The sequence below is a fragment of the Strix uralensis genome, chromosome 16, assembly GCF_047716275.1.
Source record: "Strix uralensis isolate ZFMK-TIS-50842 chromosome 16, bStrUra1, whole genome shotgun sequence".
Taxonomy (NCBI): Eukaryota; Metazoa; Chordata; class Aves; order Strigiformes; family Strigidae; genus Strix; species Strix uralensis.
Window position 1 is genome coordinate 5,320,683 of NC_133987.1, and position 21,418 is coordinate 5,342,100.

Here is a 21,418-nt window from a genome sequence, read left to right on the forward strand (position 1 = left end):
CAGTGGAGTTTATGTCGGGACCCTAATCCTCTGTGCTGGGTGCTTGGTGGGTGTCCCCGTCCCCTCTTCAAAGACATCTGAGGAAGAGGAGCTTGGCAGGATCAGAGCTCAGGCAGAGTTATCTTTCAAATGGATTTACAGCGCGCTGACTTGGGAACGCTGCAGAGTTTTACTTCCAGTGCATAGCTCAGGGGAAAAAAAAATCTCTCCAAGAAAACCTCTAGTCAATAGATAAGACAATGTGGTTCCGATTTCCTCACCCCCTCTAAATAATTGTTTCTTTTATTTTTAAAAATTTTGTCCCAGGGAAACGTTTCTAATTTAATCCCCTGCATGCACCTTCCTCACTGCTTTGAATGTGTATTATCTTCCAGCCAGTGCTCCGGAGCGGAGCAAGAATTTTTGATTTAAAAGAAAAAGAGAAAAGAAAAAAACGCTTAACAAGCACAATGCGCAGCAAACAGGAATGGAAATGCCCGTCTGGGTTCCATTATCCCTGACCCAGAGGTTGGAAACCTAAAGAAATTAATTAAATTGGGGAGGGGGGAGGCCAGCACCATTTGCTGCCAGTGACCAGCCCAGGAGGGATGCCCGGGGGACGTCTGTCACCCATCAGCCCTCGTCAGCGTGACTGGGGGGCAGAGTCGCTTTTAACAGCAATTTAAAAGCCCCCAGCTTCGTGTGGAGGGTCCCAAGGTGGGGATCCCCAGCACAGGGATGGGTGTAGCCAAGGAGTTGGGATCCTAAACAGCTTTTTGCTGCGGTGAGCCCTGACCCAGGAGCGGGGCCAGCCCCAAGGAGGTTGGGGACAGCTGGGGACAGCTGGGCACAGGCTCTGCTGCGTGACCGTGGCTGTCCCGGGTGCTAGGAAGGTGAAAAGTGTCTTTTCATGGGAGGCTCCGTAATCCCATCAAGCCAGAGAGCACATGGATGGTGTGTGCTGCTCTCGGCCAACTCACCTGCTGAAAAAATCCTGCCCAAGGTCCTGTGAGAGGTGAGATGGGGCCGTGGGGCGGGGTCCAGCCTTGCTCTGTGCATCCGACTCCAGGGTCCAATTTCAGCCGTGGAAGAAGAAAATAAAAAAAAATAGTAAAATGCTTCAAATAACATCTGGCAATGAGGTGGGTGCAGGCAGCGCCTGAGCTCACATAGCTGGAGATGCTTGGCATGAAGCCGCGTCGTTACCTCCCGTGCCCATCGAGACACAAAGCCCCACAGGTGAACTCCACCAGATCTCAGAATCACAGAACCATCTGGGTTGGAAAAGCCCTTGAAGATCCTCCAGTCCAACCATGAACCTCACACTGACCGTTCCCAACTCCACCAGATCCCTCAGCGCTGGCTCAACCCGACTCTTCAACCCCTCTAGGTATGGGGACTCCCCCCCTGCCCTGGGCAGCCCATTCCAACGCCCAACAACCCCTTCTGCAAAGAAATACTTCCTAAGAGCCAGTCTGACCCTGTCCTGGCGCAGCTTGAGGCCATTCCCTCTTGTCCTGGCGCTGGTTCCTTGGCTCAAGAGACTCATCCCCCCTCTCTGCACCCTCCTTTCAGGGAGTTGTAGAGGGCCATGAGGTCTCCCCTCAGCCTCCTCTTCTCCAGACTAAACCCCCCCAGTTCCCTCAGCCGCTCCCCATCAGACCTGTGCTCCAGACCCTGCACCAGCTCTGTTGCCCTTCTCTGGACAAGCTCGAGTCATTCAATGGCCTTTTTGGAGTGAGGGGCCCAAAACTGAACCCAGTCATCGAGGCGCGGCCTCACCAGTGCCGAGTCCAGGGGTAAGATCCCTTCCCTGTCCCTGCTGGCAATGGACACAATCTCGACGGACACAGCCCGGTCTCCATCGTCCCCAGCCCCTCAGCGGCTTGGCCAAGCCAGGAAGGACGATAATGGGAGTGAGATGTGGGATGGCGGCATTCGCCCTCGTCCCTCTGCGCAGTAATCGGAACAAAATGTTCTTCCATTGTTCGCAGAGAAGCGTTGGTTTCCAACTATGGCAAGTATTTAGGAAAACACAATTGAGCCATAAAGGTTATTTACAATTTGGAGCGCTCTATATGTTGCTCCAAGCCCCACAATTAAACCATTTGTCTTGGTTTGAACATGGCTGGGTAACATATAGGACGTTCCCAGTCCCTGGCTGAGAGCGTTAACGTCTTGCAGAAGCGCGGCGGCTCCAGGCAATGGGCTCCGCACCTCCGCCGCTGTCACGGCTTTGCCGGGTGCTGACTGCTCCCTGCCCGCTGGCTCATCCCTGGCGAAGGCAGGCACCTCCCGGGACCCCGCCAGCTCCCAGGCAGGAGGCCACCAGAGGGTCCTCCCAGTCCCTCCAGCCATCCTGAGCTGGATCCACCATGGATGGAGCAGCCGGGCAGGAAAAGCAACTGCAAACCAAGAGGGAGCCCCGTGTAAACACACCCTGGAGAAGGGAAGGAAGAGCTGTGCTCTTGCAGCCCGGGCAGCCCGGGCTCACTGGGATGGTGAGCAGAGCTCGGACGGGACACCAGGCTCTCCCTCGAACGCAAATAAGTGCTGCAACACCCAGGACTCACCTTATTTATTGCCCGTCACCTCGGCCCCGGGGGAGCTGGCATGTCCCCGGTGAGCCACATCAGGGCAGGCACTGGGGGACTGCACCCAGGGCTGGACTGCTGCCGTTTTCCCTTTTTAACAGTTTTAGAAAAAGTAAAAAATGAGTGAAGCTCCCGCTGGTTATTCAAGAGCTGTTTGCTTTAATTCCTTTCCAGAAATACACTCTCAGCGGTGCCCATTCAGTGCCCGCGGTCAAAAAGGGGGAAGAAACATGTAAAATGGCATTTCTGTGCCCGCATCCACAGCCCGTGCTGCCCCGTGCCAGCGCCGGTGCCAGCTTTACCTGCTGGTTTGCTTTTCTCAGTTTGGACCTGTTTTTTCTTTCAAAACCTCATTCGGCTGCTTTTGGCACATCTCGCGCAGGAGAGGACGGGCTCAGCTGGATGAGCCCCAGGGACAGAGGCAAAGACGTGGCCACCACCTCTGTCTCCCATGGTGCCCATCGGTCCCTGCTGGGTTGGTGGCCCCTGGCGAGGAGGTAACGGGCTGCTTCACAGCCCGGCACGCAGCAACGCTTTTCCCTTCACTTGTGGCTTGGGTTGAATTCGCTCTAGAAGGGTGAAAGCCTTATTGTAAGCTTTCTGGCCACTGGAATTCCTCTCCAGGGTGGGCAAGGCGAATGCCACTGCAAAAACCCAGGGGGAAAAGCCTGTCAAGCCCCTTTCTGCGCTGCTCCCTGCCCTCTCCTGCTTGGCCACGCAGCCGTTGGCACTGGACCGTACCCGCAGGTTGCTCAGTTCCTCCCGAACGCCGGCCGGTCAGACACCTCCGGCACCAAACTCCCTCCAAACAGGCAGATTTCAGCCCCTGGGCCGCCAACAAAAAGCACCAGTTATAAAAATCCCAGGTTAAGCAAACAGGAAGGCGCAGCCCAGCGCGTCTGCGCTGCCAGGCCAGGGCCCGTTAAAACAAGACCTGTTTAAACGTGGTGGGGCTGGCGGCAGACTTGTTGACTCCAACCACCTTTCCAACCCGGCCGCTGCCGCCGGGGCGACCCGCGAGCATCGGCAGCCACGGGCCACGGGATGGGGCAGCCACACAGGGCTGCGCTTGTCCTTGGGGCTGAGTCACAGAGCCCGCAGGGCAGCTCCAGCAAGGAGCTATTTCAGGTTTCTCAGTAAACCTGTGGCTTTTTGCAGGCAAGCCTGATACAACGGGGTTTTATGTGTTACACAGATTGCTTTGATCTTTTTTTTTTTCCCTGCAAGAAGAAACATGTGCAGCAGAATGTGCTAACAAGCAATCGATTATTATACACTACCCCAGCCAGTTGCTGGCTGTTTCAGACACCGTCCATATTCTTGCTCTCACCTCCCTCCCATCACTGTGATTTGGGCTCACCAAGCAAAACCCACGTGGTGGGACAGTTTGGGGTGATTTTAAACACAGACCGAAATGAGGGGGAGACTCCAAAGCAAACAAGAGGGACAGAGAAATTCAGCCTGACGTCCCAGGGTGTTTCTCGTAGCCTGGGGGCACTGCCCAGCCCCGGCTCACTGTGCTGCCCCGGGGATGAACCATGGGACAGCCAGACCCCTCCCGGGGGGACAGCGAGGGCAGCGTGGGCACAGCTATGTTGGGAATAAAGCAGCTTTGAAGGCTCAGTGCTTGTGGCACACATGGGGGTGGGATGGGATGAAGGAGCAGGACCTGGGTGCTCTGCCTGATGTCAGACCCCAGGGAAGCTGTGAGCAACGGGTTGGTGAAAGCAACACCAACACCCACCCAAAACTAACTGTGGTATTTGTTCACCTTTTTCCCAAATTCTAGTGCTGATGATTTCCAAACGGAGCAGCCTGGCAAAAGAAATCAATCACCAGGCACGGCTGTGGCCAGAAGGATGAACAGAAAGAAAGGGAACGATGAGAAAAAACAGAGCACAACAGCAGGTGAACAGGTTGGCTGGGAACCTTCTGTGAAATATGTGAAAACAAGGATATGGATGAAAAATACAGAGAGAGGCAAGACATGCAGTCTGTAAGGGAGCTGACTGCTCTCCCTCTTCCCCAGTCGGTTCCTTTTGACCTTGCTCGTCCTCCTCCATCAGTCCCGCAGGGGGTACGGCCAATTCCTGTCTTCGTAAAACTTCTTCAGGCCCTGGAGGTTGACAGGGGGGAAGTAAGGCCCAATCCTCTTCCGAATCCACCACCTCCCCTCGCTGGCATGCTTCCCCCCGGGTTGGGTGAATTTGTACTTGAAGTGTTCCCCTCGGATCCACCTGCAGAGGAACGAAGCACAGCCTGCTCAGGGGGGTGGCAAAGCTGCCGGGCCAAGGTGGGAAGTGGTTGGACCCTATTTATGCTTCCCTGGGAGTGGAGTTTTTGAGCCTTTCCGTAGCCGGGTGGAGAAAACCGCTCGTGGGTGCTCAGCCTGGCTGGCTCCCACCTCCCGGGGCTCCATCCATCCCTGGGAGAGAGGCACTGGGGAGCTCCCGGGCTCCCCTTGCTGCGATTTCGTTACAGAATCATAGAATCATCTCGGTTGGAAAAGCCCTTGAAGCTCCTCCAGTCCAACCATGAACCTCACACTGACCGTTCCCAACTCCACCAGATCCCTCAGCGCTGGCTCAACCCGACCCTTCAACCCCTCCAGGGATGGGGACTCCCCCCCTGCCCTGGGCAGCCCATTCCGACGTCCAATAACCCCTTCTGCAAAGAAATACTTCCTAATATCCAGTCTAAAATATCCAGTAACGAAGCACAAGGCAGAGGAGCTTCAGCCCCACTGACCTGTGTGCTCCCCACCGCCGCCACGCACTCCGCACACCTCGCTACGACCAAGTTTGAAAGAATAATAATAAAAGCAGGATTTTTTTTTTTTTCCCTTTCTGAAAGCAACTATGGAGTATTTCTGCCTGGGAAATTTCTAGGTACAGAGCCCAACTCTCACCCCAGCTCCCCCAGCATCCCTCTGCCCCAGCCAGCGGCTGCTCCTTCTGCTCCGCAGCTTATTAGCGGGGCTACGAGCGCATCTGTTTTCTGGCCGCCCTGGGAGTTGACAGAAAAGGAGATTTTAAAACAGTGCAGAAAGAAGCATTCATCAGTGTCGCGAAACACATTCGGAGGCTAACCATGCCGCTCGGTTCGGGAGGTTTGGTCCCACTTGATGTAGGGCATGCTGACAAGAGAAGGAGTAACACCCCGGTCCTCCGGCGTTGTGGTCCCTGTTTGCAGAGTGCATCGCCGCGTTTGCTGGATAAGTTCATAAAATAACCCACAATATAAAAATGTCAAAGTCATGTCAATGCTCATTTAAACCTGCTTTGCTTCACTACTAAAATACAAACCCTGCTACTGAGCAGGGCACCACGCTCCCGCAGCTGCTCGCTCCCAGGGCTGCACCTCGGGCAGCCGTAAAGTTCCTTCCTACTGCTAAAATAATTAGGGACGACTCGTAGATATTTGCCGTTAGCGCTCACCTTCGTAACGCCGGCACTGCGACAGGAAGCAGAGGAGATTGCAGACACCAGATAAAACGGCACCCAATTAAAAGATCTGCTGCAATCACATCTTGACATCTCAATTTAAATCTTGCTGGGTACCCAGATGAGCAATACAGAGAGGATTCTCCTAACACACCACGTTAACGCTCATCACACCCATCACTTGCTGCTGACTTGCAGTAACTGTGGTATCATGTTTTTGGAATGTCTCCTGGCTGGAATAAAAAGAGGACAAATATCTCCATATTTCCTCTTCTGCTGAGGATGAAGGGGGGATCCAAGCAAGCCCAGACTAAAGCATTTGGAGCTGCACTAGGACAGCTCTAATTTAAACTACTGGTGAGGGCTGGGTGCCAAGGGAAGCGGGGGGATGGAGGTGTCCCCTGATGCCACACCGCTCCATGGCAGAGCCTCCCAGGCCGCCCCAGCACCCCGCCTCGCTGCCCGCTGACAGAGGGCTGCAGGGAGGCAGGATACCAGCCCTCAAATACAGGAAGGGAAATGGGAAAAGAAGGGGGCAATGCCATGGTCCTGGCTGGGGGTGCACAAACCTGCATCTCATCACCATAAATGCTGCCCCGCAGCTGCTGGCTTCATTACAGCCGGGGCCATTTCTACACCCTCTCTCCCCCCTCTTTTCTGAGGCTGGTAAAAGTCAAACGGGGGCTGAAGTGTTACTCCCACAGTGTTTACTTCGCAGGAGCACAAAATTTCCTGTTAATAATTAGAGCATTGCTGAACAGCAGCGTTCCCGCGGGTCCAGGTAGCCTGCAGGCTCCTGTCCGGGATGGTTAGAGATTTCCAAGCTGCGCTGCTTGATTGCTTTCTTGAATTCAAAAAAACATACTCACCTCCCAAAAAAAGCTTCAGTGGCTCATTTTATGTCAGTCCCTCTCCTGCTCGAAGCCTCCCTCTGCTTTTGGAGTTTTTTCTTTGCTAAGTGACTGCAGAGCATCTACCAAGCTGGACAGGTCTATGTACAGCCCCAGTAAGGGTATAACGGGGGGCCCCTCGTGGAAGGAGCGATCTGCAAACCTCATTTGGCAGAGTTCCCGTTTTCTAGATGGGGATGCAGAGCGCAGAGAGCAGTTGACTTATCTGAGCTCCTGGGGCAGAGCTGGGAGACCTCAGGAGACGCCAGGTCTCTGCTCAGACACAGAAGCACCTTCTCCCCACCCTCAAGGACTGTCCTATAACCCCTCTGGAATGAAAATGTCCTTGTCCCTTTCGAATGGGCTTGCCTGCCCAGATTAAATAATATCTATCATCTGATTTGGTAGGATTTTTCCCATATGTTCTCTGTCTATTAAAATGTTTGCTATCAAAGGGATCAGCATGTAAAACTAGAACTGTGTGAGCATTAGAGCGACCACATGCAACTGAAGATGCATTTTTGTGGCATAAAGTTTGCCTTCCTATCTGACTGTGTTCCAGGCTCTTCTGTTCAGAGCCTAAATCAATCGGAAGAGTCCCCCCAAGCCCCCTGACCTCTAAATTCAGCCACCCTCTTGTCCCAGGCACGGTCACTCCGCTTCCCCCAGCCTGCTCCATCCGAGCTGTGAGCTGGGATGGTCACGGTCCACGTCAGGATGACAAGATCCATGGAGGAGGAACCTGCACAACTCCGTGGGCTGTGGAGTTTGTAAACCCCGTGGAGCTGAGCTCTCCCAGGAGCTGAACCACTCACCCAGCGATGAGCTATAAATGGACCAGAGCCCACGGCTCTTCGCTGTCCTGCACCGCCAGCGCATCTCTGGGATTCAAGACTTGAAGGTTTCCATTCTGGTAAAGGGAGATACCAAAGAGCCTTTGCATGGCTGCAGCAGCCAACGTGTGCTGCAGGATGGAGAAACTGCAGTGGGAATACCTCCGGGCATCACGATACCTCTGAGCATCAAAATACAACAGCAGCATTCAGACCCCACGCTATCCATCCTCTCTGTCCTTCCCGGGGTTAGGGGCTGTGGGAGAAACGCAGAAAACCTGGAACCCGTGGGAATCCTTCCTTGCAAGGCGCACGGATGTAAAAGCTGCAGAGTTTAATACTCACCAGAGCCCCTCATTTCAGGGCTCATAGAGTTTACAAGCTACCCCAGTATTTATAATCTACCTGGGTGCCTCAGTCCTGAAGTTACAGGATTTGCAATCTCCTCCAGCACTGCCTCGCTGGACCCGCTCCCTCCTCTTGGGATTCAGGGAGCGAACACGCTCCTGCACTAACAGGGCCGAAGCATTAACGCCCCAGAGTCCATCATTTCAGGGCTCACAGACTTTACAAGCATCACTTGGAGCCCTGGACAGCTTGTAACTCAGGCGAGAGGCCTGCACGCGTGGTTGCCTGCAGATTAAGAAACTGCTACAAGCTACAGATCACCTTATCAGCAATTGCTTGTGAGTTTTGCAACTTTGGGGCTCAGACAAAGATTTTCTGGCTGGTGGAAGGGACCTGCAGGTCTCTGAGCTCCTTCTGATGCAGGAAACTGCCGGCATGCATGAACCTCACTTGCCGCTCCAGAGAAATGGGAACATCTTCAAGAAGGTCACGGGGAAGCTGCCTGACTTTGTCTACATTAAAAGGAGACTAATGCCAAGGGTGATCACTCACTCAGAGAGGGATGAGCAAGACTCACGTTTCAGAGGAGACAGAAGGGTCAGGAAGGACAATCCCGGCTGCAAACAGTTTCTCAGGATTTACTGAGTGAACACAAGCTGGCAGCTCCTCCTGGCTCCCTGGGAAGCACCGGGCACCAGCCACCACAGCCTAGTGTGGAAATGGCTCAGGAGGAGCATTAGGCTGAACCAGCTAAGCCTGGGTTCAGTCCCTTAGGAGATTCACGAGTGCAAAATAATCACTTGAGAAGCCAGAAAGAAGGTACGGTCAGATAAAACAAGTCAGACATTTCTCCTTCAGATGGAAAAGCCTCTTTGCTATGACAACAACGGGGACAAGGGACAGAAGAGCCCCTTTGGCAGCATCTTCCGAGCCCAGCGGCGGTGCCCAGGAGGAGCTGGCAGAGCGCTGGTCCCAGTGTGGGTGGCTGGAATAGGGAGGACCACTGAGCCACCCAGGACCCACCGCCCCACACGGGACGCCGGGACCCGTCTGCCACCACCCTTCTGGGCCAGCACCCGCCCTCCATCACCACCCAGATTGGGCAAGGCTACAGCCTCAGGGAAGGCAGAAAGGCTAAAAATAATAAGCATTATTTTTTAAATCAATATATTCATCCCGCCAGATGCCCGGTAGCAGCTGCGCTGTAGCACTTTTAAGGTTCGATCATATATCAGCCTATTATGACATCTTCCAACTGTACGTGTTAAAAATTAGCAGCAATATTGGAGTTGTTGGGATGGAAGGCTAAATCTCCGAGACAGCTGTAATTAGTTCCAGAGGGTGCAGCTGTCTCCCTGCAACAGCTGAGGGGTTCGAGGGAAAAAACCAGAGCCGGTGGTTTCTGTTAGAATTAATGGCCTGACAGGGCAAGGCGGGGTGGGAGAGGGAAGAAAGAAACCAAAACACGGGGCGTCTTTTCGATTTGGCTTTTTTTTGTAGTTTTTTATCTCAAGGTTCCCCACTCCATTGTAAATCAGGGAGCAAGTGGCAGTGGAAAGTACAAATTCATTACAGTAACAGAGCCTCCATCATCGGCTTTCTTGCTTATTCTAGCCCCGTTAGCAGGAGGGATCATAAATTCATCTTGGCCCAAGTTTGCAGAATAAGGGCAGTTTTATGGATTGTTTTTCAACGCCGCTGACTTCTCTTTCTCCAAGGCTCCTGCAAGGTCTGGCCCTGCAGAGCCAGAGCATCCCGGCGGGCAGTTTAGCCTCAAAACTCTCTCGGGAGATGGCAAAGTGGGGTTTTTTCCCCCATGGACAGGTTAGAAAGGGAAGCTCAGAGGCTGTGTCTATACCGAGGGCAGAGCAAACCTTGGGGAAGGAAACCTGGCTCTCCCCAGGCCTCACAGCATTGTCTGGGATGACTTTCAGCATGGACAGACCCAGCGTGTGCGTTTGGGTTCAGAGCTTTGCAGGTGTGATGGGGATGTGGCCGATGCTCCCGCTGGAGCCGAGGCGGGAGCTGCCCTTGCCGAGGGAGGCGGCTTCCACGGCCATGGGACACGCGGCGCAGTCCCGGCCACGCTGAAGCTGCCCCACGGCTGCATCTGCCACCGCTCTGAGGAGTGGCTGGAAATGCCGTTTTCCACCCTGGGGGACATCCTGATGCTTTGAGATGAGCTCTGCCCTTCCCTGACAGCATTGGCATAGAGGTTGATTTTACCAAAAGGAAATCCCTTAAACTTTCATTCAGGACAGTGGAATCATTCTGATAGTATCAGATAGTATAATGTTGATGATAAGTTAAAGATTTTCTTTGAAATTATAGTACATAAGGAAAGAAGAAATGAACTGCAAAAAACATTTCACATGGCGAAACCCAGTGAGAAAGCCAAAAGAACACGTTCATACTTTTTCACCTCTGAGGATCCTGTCACTTCCCAGGGCAGTTTCATTGCTGGCAAAGCCGCTTTTCAGTGGGAAAACCATACAAAATAGTTTACTTCTCTGTGCAGAAGACATCAGCGCTTGTGGGAGAGGCTTTGGGGACTCTGTGGATTTACATCGCTCCCTTACGCTGTCACGTCACGTGGACCACATGGGTACTTGGAGGAAGACTCGTCCTGGCAGGGAGATGCCTCGAGGTGAGAGGAAGCACTTGGGGTTCAGCAAAACCCAGTTCAAACCCTGAAGGACTCGAGTCCCCACGGAGCAGCCCATGCCTGTAAGCACCGCTCCTGCCTCCTCTAATGACATTTTGGAAGACCTTGCACAACAGAAATGCCATTTCCACTTACATCCCAACGACACCCATATTTTCCAATAACCCCATACTCCCTGCCTGCTCTCAGCAACGCTCCCAATAGCTACAGAATTACTGTTACCCCCCCTGGGGGTGTCCAGGGGAGCAGCCCCCACGGGAAAGCACCTACACTTTCTGCCAGGGTCCCTGGTGACTTACACAACCCGAAAATCCAGTCCAACATGCCTCTGGGTACAAAGCCCAGAAGCTGTGACGCAAATGGGAAATAAACGGGCAGTCAAATAGAAAAAAAAGAATACCAAACGCTGTATTCTTCTTGCGTTCCTGCAGGCAGGTGGCATCAAATGGGAAGCGCTGCCTCTAGAAATAACACCACCGCTACAAATCCAGGTCTTCAGATACGTGTTGGGGCTTTTTCAACAAAGTGCTACTATAATTGGAATAAAAGTCCTTAAGTGAACATGATTTAGTATCAGAGACACCGAACACTTCAGGTCAAAAATTAAAAACTGATTATTTTTTTTTCCTCCTTCTGTAGGCAAAATCTGATTTTTGTTTTCTTTTATTGTTGCAGTCTGTTTCCATGACGGTGTGTTAAACACTTATTAATTTCTCAGCCAAAGCCCTACCGTTCAGATTTATGACGGCTGGTGTTTTATGAACTATCCGCTGCACAATAATATTTTGTAAATCTACATTCCACAAACATCACTGTGCTTGAAGTAAAGCTTCACACTCAGCTAGGCTGGGCGCTCAACAATACCCTCATTTTTAATCAGTCACCTGTTTCTCATTTTAAGTTTATCACACTTGAAAAAATACTATAATTTCTAGAGTTGTAAAGAAACCTACAAACTTTGGTCTCAGAAATTTCATTTCGAAGGCATTAACTCATTTTGAAAGTCCCTTGGCTATTTAAGGTGTAGAGTTTCCATTAACAGAATAAACTCCGTGGAGTATGGAGTGTAATGTTCTTATGGAAAACAGTCCCTTCCCCTAATTATTTAGTCTAGCAGGGAATGAAAATAATTAAGTCTCAAAATTCCCTTTAGAGTGGAGCAGGGTGGGGGTGGGGGGGAAATATGGTAGGAAAATTAGCTTTTTTTCCACCCAGCTACCAAACAGAGCCGAGCTGTGGTGGGCACAATCCTGAGCTGGAAGGTGGGAGCGAAGGCATCTTCGAGGTTTGCAGCAGGCACAGGCGGGCTCCGGCCCACGGGTGAGGGTGCAGGAAACTACCACAGCTACAGCCACCCAGAATTATCTTTTCTTTCCAGGTGTTACCGCTGAGGCTTAAATTTAAGGCTGTTGTTCACAACTAAAATGAAATTATAACAAAAAGGCGATGGCTGGCTGCAAGCAGCTGTCAGCAGTGAGGATGCCCGCACCCAGCGCTCGGTTAATAAGGGGTCTAGATTAAAAAAGTAGGTATCCTGCCAACTGCCTCTTCTTACACTTCTTGCACCCAGATCGGAGGGCACAGATTAATCCCCCAGGTTCTGGCCACGGTGGGAATGGGGCTGTGCCGTGGGCGCAGAGAGCTCGCCAGCCCTGCTGGGAGCTTCAGCGTGCAACAAGGGATGTTTAAAATTAAACAAAGAAATGGCAATTTTGAAATTTAAAGGAAAAAACTCTAAACCCGAGCTGGCGAGCCTGCTTGAGAAGGAGTAACGCTGGGTGAAAAGTAGCTGATGGAGCTGCTGTGTCCATGCCAGCTGCAAGCACCGCAAGTGTGAGCCCAGCAGAACTGGGATGGGGCACAAAAATGAAAAAAAAAGGTGAACGGTCACTTCACTTTTCTTATGCAGGCGAAGCGCTAAACAGCAAACAAGAAATAACCAAAGAAATGTAAATAGCAACAGGAATCGGTGACTGATGTGAGAGCTCAGCGCAGGATCTGACCCCGACCCCAGTGCGGGCAGGAGTGAGCACCCAGCCATGCCCCTGTCCCGCACCTTCACACCTGGGTGAAAATGCAGATGATGCCAATGTCCCAAGTGTTTGCATTTGGCTCGCTAAAAACCGAAATGTGACCCACAACCTGGGATCCAGAGTGAAATGGGGTGTTGGATTTTGGTCTGAGCCAAACCGAGCATTTGTAAATTGTTATTTTTACTTTACGCCACCCAAAAATACACTAGACCCATGAAAAACTTTTAAAGCAAAGCTAATGCCAGAGCAAAGGCAGCTGACACATAAAACCAGCGCTGGATCCTGATCTTTTCCTACTATAAACTAGCTGCTAAAGAGTGAAAACAGAGTCTGTGCTTTGGTTAAAGCACGGTAATGCATGAATCAAGACCCTGTTCAACAAGATCTGTCGCACCGTGTGTTCAGCACAGCATCCACGCTGCTGTGTAATTACTTATTGGACCTGCTTGTATTCCTCTGTACGCTGTGCAATCCTGTAAAAACTAACAAAGATAAAGATTTGCTTTTGGTTTCACTTTAAATTCCTGAACGTTTCCCTTCCTCACCTGTTACAGAATACGGTAAAAAAAACTATTCACCGCCTGGAGCAATGTAGTGTTATCCCAGCCACATCCCACTTCATTAGTTTCATTTTAAAATGAGTTCCTGCGTTCAACTACTTTATTTTAATTTAACACCACTGATGCTAGAAAGCACGGAAAGATGCAGCCCTATGGCAACGTCTTGGAAGGCAAGACGTGATACACATTTTCTTGATTTTTAATCTGTTCGGATGCCTTGTTTTCAGCCTCAGTTGCGGTGAGTACCAGCAGCAACGTTTATGGCACTGGGGGACACGTGGTAATAAACAGCTCTGGGATTATCAAATGCTTCTGTCGCTCCGTGAACCGCGAGAGCCGTTTATTGCCAGCAGCCACCAGATGGTCGCGGCTTCTGGCTGCTGGCACCAGGGGACACCTAATTCAAACTGGTGACTCAGTGTCTAAAGGTCCCAGGGTCTGCTAAAACCCCCGGGGTGAGCCAGCACTCAGGTCTGACTTTCTTGCTTCTATTTTTTTTTTTTTTAAATAAAAAAAAAAAGCAACGTAAAGGAGCACCCTGCAATGAATGCCACTTGGTGAATTTACAGCACTGAGCCTCAGGGGACTCAAGCAAAGTCTGGTGAGACTCGGTTGATAAATCCACCCCAGACGGAGCCAACGCAACGCAGGTTCTCTAGTCGCTCTTCCAGCTCAGCCTTGCAAATGATGCCCCAACACCATCTCCCTGACAAGCTCCTGCCAGATCCCGGTGGGTGAGCCCTCTCACTGGACTTAATTTCTGCCTGCTGTGAGCTCCAGCGTTCGTTAGCACCCTAACGAGGCACCCACTGTGGGTGCTGGGGTTGCACTGTGCCCCTTCCCTGGCCAGCAGAAAGGTGCCGCCTCCATGGGGGCTGAGCACCCCCTGAGAAGGAGATGGCAGGGAGAAGCGGGGAGGTCCAGCTTGCTGTCACAAGCTGCAGACCCCACACTTTGGCTGGTAAATGCATGTACAGTCCAATGAAGGTCCATAAAAACAAAGAGAAAACATGGCCAAAATGGGAAAACAACCAAAGCAAAGAGGTTTCCTGTGCTCCTCCCAACACTGAGACCAGCTGATCGCACAGCATCAGCGCGCTGCTCCTTGCACGGAAAGCCAACCCCAGCGCAGCTAATCAGAGCTAAAACCCCTCCGTCAACATTATTAAAGCTGTATCTGTCTGTGGCGAGGGCTGTGCTGCTCTAGCCCAGCACGCCTTTTGTAGCAATAATTAATAGAGGTTCCCCAGAGCCCTCCTGGGCCGGAGCCAAGGCGTCATTATTTGTGTGTAACAGATCCGCTGGTTGTGTAACCCAACAGACTGTGACAGCACCCTACAGCGCGCCCTCAGCTACGAACCACCGTTTATGGGAGCTCTGGTGCAGCTGGGAGTCTCCGGGCTATGGGCAGGATCCAGCCCCGCGCCCCCGGAGCACCCACTGGCTCACTCTGCGATGCTGCGCCCACGGGACAACGGGTTCTCAAATTAGAATATGTGCAAAAACTCCAAATAATGGTTCTTATAGTGGTCTTGGCTCCTGTGCTTAGAATCCCAGGATGGGTTGGGTTGGAAGGGACCTTAAAAATCATCCCATCCCACTCCCCTGCCACGGGCAGGGACACCTTCCACTAGCCCAGGTTGCCCAAAGCCCCGTCCAACCTGGCCTTGGACCCTTCCAGGGAGGGGGCAGCCACAGCTTCTCTGGGCAACCTGTGCCAGGGCCCCACCACCCTCACAGGGAAGACTTTCTTCCTTAGATCTGATCTAAATCTCCCCTCTGTCAGTTTAAAACCATTACTTGAAGGGATTATGCCCCATCAGCCTGTACTGATGCTCTGATAAGGTGGTTGTGCACTATGAGACAGGGCTGGATGCTTGGGGAACGCCAGAAATGTGGTTATTAGAAATATTAAAATATGATGGTGGGCAACTCACTCAGCGGTTGCATTCCAAGCTGTGCTTCTGCTCTGGTTTTTTGCAGACTCTATACGGACATACATTCTGCTCAGGGTATAAACGGGTTTATACATTTATACCTCTTGGGATGTGTGAACCATCTCGGGGGAAGAGCTTTGGTAAAAGGTGGAAGTTCTTAGTGGCTTAGCTGGAAAAGGAGTCTCTCCTCAGAAGGTCTGGGGGGATGCACTGTGCTAAAGCTGAAAAACATCAGCAGGGTTCAAGAGGAAGTTCATTTCACAGGGTGCTGTGAACCTTCATCCTTGTTTGCAGTGCAGTCTAAGAGCCTCAAATGGAAAATATTAGCAAGAGCTTAATACTACTTGAGTTGATCCAAAATTCCCTTTAAAATGTTTTCTCAGCTAAAAATAACTTCATCAACAAGATAGACACTTTTGTGAAAAATTTCCTTTTGTAAAAAACCTTGGGGCTTTCATCTATGCCTTTCACTTGCTGATATTTGCTTTGTCTCTTCACTGAAAACACAAACACTTCCAAGACAAGTGTCCACAAAACCAATTATTTCTGCAGGGCTGTTTTGTCTTTGAAATACCTCAGTAGGCCGGTAGAAACGGTAGTTGTGATCTGAGCTCACCAAGTGATCATGGCAAAAAATCTAAAGCTGATGGGCAGGAAACCACTTCATCAGTCATGATTTCTGTCCAAGAGAAGCAACACCGAGCCCTTCACAGACCTGCCTGGGAACGGGCTCAACCAAGGGTCCTTGTGTCCCCACCAGGAAGGCATTAAGGTGCTGACTCATATTAAACCCACCCTATTTAAAGGCCACCCGGGGACCATAAAATACAAAACCCAACACACCAATAGAAACTGCGTGTGCACATCCAAGACAGGAACAACACAGAGCCCAGGCACTTCCAGCTCCCTCAGGAAAACTTGAAGCTTACCGTGGGGGTGCTCTGCCCGCAAATGGGTTCATTGCCATCAAGGACAAGGTCTCCTCTTCCTGGGCCAGCAGCTTCCCAGCCAAGTGGATTATCCATTCATTCTGCTCATAGGTCTTGGGGAAGGAATAGGAAATAAAAAAGTTAGGCACTGCTGGGCGTGTCCGTGTAGCGTTATTAGCATTAAAGACTTTTGCTGCTCCTCCTCCACCTTGGATCATAAATCTCTTTTTTGAGTTGATATGTATCTACCATAGCTGGAGGTGATCTTGCCTATTCTGCCCCCCAAACACTTGATTTTACTGATTTCTTTTAGGAGCAAGCTCCACAGAGGAACACTAACATCACATTTTGAAATGATGATCCGTCCATCCTTTTAAACCAGGCTGCTTTCCCTGTCGTGTTACCAGACAGAAAACAGAAGAGAGTGACTTCTCTACTCCTGATTCCTTTCTCCTCTTTATTTCCTTTAATCTAACCTGTCCTCCTTACATCCTGCACCCGTGCTGGACCCTTACCCATGCAGCCACCGAAAGGGAGCAGAGCAGCTCTTGGGAGCCCCAGTCCAAGCTCCAGTGGCAGGACTTGACTTGGCATTTACCTCCCTCCACAAATCCCTGCATCTCATGCTCTTCGCAGGGATTCTTGCCGAGGCTCCATGAAAAGCATTTCCTCTTCGGGTGACTTTCTGTGCTTTATACTTCCATTACAATTTTTTTTTTCCTCTCCTTTTTTACTGTGTACCTAAATGGATTTTTTAATGCAAGCAGTAGGGGACACTGTGGGAAAGCGAAACCCGGCAGCTGTACCTGCAGGACTGTGACTAATGCAGAACATCAAGGCAAAGTTACTCCGCAAATCTTTTCTAATGGTAGAGTTTGTTATTTCCGTTGCTAAGGGAAACAGAGGAGAGAAACGAGATGGAAAACACCAAACGCTGGTGGAAAGGCCCATCAAGCGGCAGCTCTACCTCGCAGGGTTTCTGACCTGTGCTCATCACAATTTAGAGGAAAACCACAGTTATTTAAGCCAACAACTTTTTAAAAAAGCTTACTCTCCCCATCCGCCTGCCTCCGTCCTGCCTCACCATGTGGCTTGTTCCCGGCTGCACCACCAACACGGACAGCTGGTGGTACTGGGGGTGTTTCCCACCACCGGCTCTGCCCACCCCAAAGCTCCGTTTAAACTCCGGCGCAACCCCCTCTCCACCAACACCCCCTGCCACCCCATCTCCCATCTCCCGGTCCCCTTCCCAGTGCAGAGGAGGTGGCGGTGGCTCTCAAGGAGGGACAGGGCAACCTCAGCCCCTGCGGGACTGAGGCCACCATGGCCCCGACACAGCGGTCTGGGAGGGGAGATGCGGTGAGCCCTGGAGCTGGGAGCTTGGCGTCACGCGAGATGTTAAACTCAAACCTTGCAAGTCTTGCAATAACCCTGCCAGGGCTGGCAGGGCTGCAGGAAAAGCCGGCAGCAGCCCTGCCAAGGGCCCGACCGCGTCATCACGGGACAACTCACGCCAAGAGTCCCGGTCGCACCGAGCGCATCCATGTCCTTCGACGGCTTGGTGACGCCCGAGGTGCTCAGCTCAGGGTGGGCTTTGGGAGGGTGGGTGGCATGCTGGGACCCCGGGGCATCCTTGGCTGGGAGCAGGGACCTCCCGAGAGGTGCAGCAGCAATTGCAGATGATCAAATATCACGAGTCAGCCCTTCAGCATCCTGTTCCTCCCCAGAGATCCCTTTTTAAAGTGCTCTGTATAATTTAAAGTGCTATTTCTAGGAGGGCCTGGGAGGTGTAAGGGTTCCAGCGCGTGAGTTGGGGAGAAGCTGGAGAAGAACAGAAAAAGAAATCACCAGACTCCCGGAGCTAGAGCTTTATGGAGGATCCCAAATCTTCAAAGCCTGATTCAAAACCATGAGGCTCTGTAATGGTGGAACTGGCTCCCTGGCTCACATGGTCTCCAAATTGTTAATTAGCAGCTCCATACGCACAAGAGTTGGACTTCTGGTTTGTAAAGTGTTTTTCTTGTAAAATTTACAACATGTCTGGCCCCAGCAAAGTCTGCGGTGAGAAATTTCCACCCGGTGCAGCTCCCCCCACTCCCCCCAGCACGAAGGCTTAGATATCGTACGCCGCTGATGCTCGGAGCACGCAGGAGCCGGAGCTGCACTAACGACCGTGCTGTTTAACTCATTACTCTGTAAAGTGATATGGTGGCAAAGGGAGGGGAAAAAAAAAGAGTCCAGGAGATCTGGGCTGCATCCAGGGAAGCATCACACCACAGGGCGGGAAGGTGACGGTTCCTCTGTCCGTGGATCCAGTGAGACCCAGACCCAAACCCTGTTTGCAGACCTGCGATGGTCAGGATGGGGCCTGGTGTGGTGCTCTGCTTTTGCCAGCTCTGAGCGTGTAAAACAGGGGTGAGAGCTTGAATCATCCAGTGGATTAATAAAAAAGAAAAGCCAGGATAGATGCACACGTTGCCTTAAGGTGGGCAGGCACGCACGTGTTGGGTTCAGCTTTAGGTTTTGGATCATCACTGAGCACAAAGACCAGCAGACGGGGACCGACCCCTCAACAGGTCCCTGGGCTGCTCTGTCTCCATCAAGACATGGGCATGGACCGAGACTCCCACGCCTGCCTCCTGCCCTCCAAAAGCTGGGGGTGCAGCTCCCCTCGTGTCACGCGGGGCCTGTGCCGTGCTCGTGCTGGGATTACTGGGGAACCAGTGACCCACCCAGCCTGTGCAGGGTGCTGGTTGGAGCATGAAATGTGCCCCGAGCTGCACAACTCACTATCCAACCCTGAACAGAGCATCCCTGGCGAGGTGCAGCCCACATGGACACAGACAAGACTCTATCTTTTGAGAGTTTTCTTTCTGTTTTAGCATAGAAAGCAACTAATGAACCTAAACACAAAAAAACCCATCATCAGCCCAACTAAAATGCCTGAGAAAGGCAGCTCGGGCAGAGGTTGGGGTTCCCACAGCAAGGCTACCTTCAGCACAAAGCCAAAGCCTTTCTGTGTTCATGGAAAGACCCTCAGAAACGCAGCAGGCGCTGCTCTCCAACAAGCCGGATCATCTCTAACTGTTCTTACAGCTGGCACCAGCTCTCGAGACCTCCAAAAAATCAGGTTTTAGGTATATCACAGTGGGCTAACAAAGAGGACCTGGGACTAAGTGTTAAGACCTCAGGAGTTTTTATTTCCTGACGGGCTTCAGCCTTGAGCAGTGCTCAGATAGCTGCTTCCCCTGGGCTTCCCGTGCCCGTCTCGCTGCCTACGCTGCTCTGGGACGGGGGTTTGCTCCTTCTCCCCACCCGCACACGGCCCAGCACAAGGAGCTGAGCATCGCTGAGCACCCCGGGGTACCACCACCTCCCGGGAGCAGCCAACTCCAACTGTTTATGTTCTCTGACCTCTCCACTTACACACTTTACCAGTGTATAAACACGGCATTCTCACCTTGAATATATGAACCTGTATACAGAAGTCTTTAATAACTTTACAGAATCTAAAACCAAATCACCGCTAAGTCAGGCAACGGCGAGGAGCTGGGGGCAAACCAGACGCAGTAGCAACAAAACTCTGCAGAGATAACAAAGTAGAAGAGAATATAATCATCGCAAAAAATACACATAAAAACCACCCCGTGCTACAGGGGACATGTTCCCAACTGAAATAATAATAATAAGAACCCTTTTCCTCTAGCTTTAATTGGTCATTTAATGAAAAAGGACTGCGGATTAGTATGGCATTTTATTGAATCTCGGTCCTGGCACAGGCGCACGGGAGGAGGTAAGTATGAGATACACATGTGGAAACAGCTGGAAACTTGGCACGGGAGCCCAGCATTATTATTTCACATGGTTGGGAGCTCTGGCCGGTTTCAGATCGGCGTCGGTGTGTGAGGGCGGGTGACAGAGGGGTAGGGGAGGTTTACATTTCCCGCGCTATGTCATAAGGGGCATTTTTCACGTCACAGCCTACCCACTGCGGGGTGTGAAGCGGTAACTCCACCGTCCTGGATATTTTCACCCAATACTCACATTGCTGTTTACGCTGCTGTTTCCACTTTGGTAGCTGAGGGCCTTCAACTGTTGCTGTTTAAGGAACTTGAGCTATCAGCTGGAGAAATAATCCACATCCCACAGAAAAGAGGGCGTAACTAATGCAACCCTTGGCTTTTTTATAATATTCCAGCTCACCGCCGCTTGCTACCCTCCCGCTACCCAAGCGACTTAACCAAGGAAGGTCAAAGGCTACGTCAGGTCGCATCACTTTCTCATTATCTCCAATAACCACATCCCCTCCTTTCTATTAGTTTCCCAAAGAGGCAAGCCATTTCTCCGCAGGCCTGGCTCAGCGTATAGTATTTCAGCGGGGGCAGTTTCTCAAGCCTCACTAAAAGCCATCCCTTAGCCCGTCCTATTAGGAAATTCTTGGGAAAGCAGCAGGTCCGGGCTGAGGAATAAAAGGCTGCGTGAGAGAGCGGAGCAAGACTTTGGGAACCGGCTCTTAGATCTTGCCTATACAGGGAAATCATGCACCTGGCATAGCTCCCGTATCACCTCGGTATTTGGAAAGAAAAGTCACTTTGTTCCAGAACAGAGTCTAGACAGGGAGATACAATAGCCACTGTAGACAATAATTATTCCCTGCATAGACAAGGTCTTACTCTGTATTTATACAGTCCACAGCACGATAGGCTATCAGTCTTATTTGGGTTTCTGGGTACTTCCATCACAAAATTACTGCTAGAGGTGAGTCTGCCTGTGATCCAGCCTATAGTTTGTCTAAATGCAGCTTGGGGGTTTGAAATTATTCATATTCACAGGGAGACAAGTAATCACAGTTAAAAGAAGAAAATAAAATTCTTACATGCTGAACATGGACCAAAATGTATGAATGCTGCAATGGAAAATGGAAGTGAATTGAGGCCTGTATTTTTAGAAGGGGGAAGAAAGGAAATGTAAAAGGCTGTGCTTAGTGCACTGCGCATGAGGTTTAGGTTTTATTACGTTACACACACCTCCTCCTCCATTCTGCTGCCATGCAGCTTTTTCCTGTAAGCACCTTCTGCTGGAAGACTGAGATAACAGAGGCTTGAATAAAATATTTCACAAAAATATTAATCTGCATTCTCTATAAGTAGGGTTACTTTTTCTCAGCTCTCCCAGTTCGTGTGTGATAACGTGAAGTCTCCATCACG

General features: G+C 51.2%; 1 protein-coding gene across 3 annotated transcripts in view; it reads right to left on the reverse strand.

Moving 5' to 3' along the window:
- Nucleotides 1–4,484: 4,484 nt before the first annotated feature.
- LMF1 (lipase maturation factor 1) overlaps nt 4,485–21,418 on the reverse strand; it is a 203,101-nt gene continuing 186,167 nt past the window's right edge. For all 3 annotated transcript variants that reach the window (XM_074886014.1, XM_074886015.1, XM_074886016.1), the window contains 2 exons: nt 16,212–16,324; nt 4,485–4,810 (listed from right to left, as the gene is read on the reverse strand). In XM_074886014.1, coding sequence (XP_074742115.1) covers nt 4,636–4,810; nt 16,212–16,324 — 288 coding nt within the window. In that variant the 3' untranslated portion in view covers nt 4,485–4,635. The remainder of the gene's footprint in view (nt 4,811–16,211; nt 16,325–21,418) is intronic.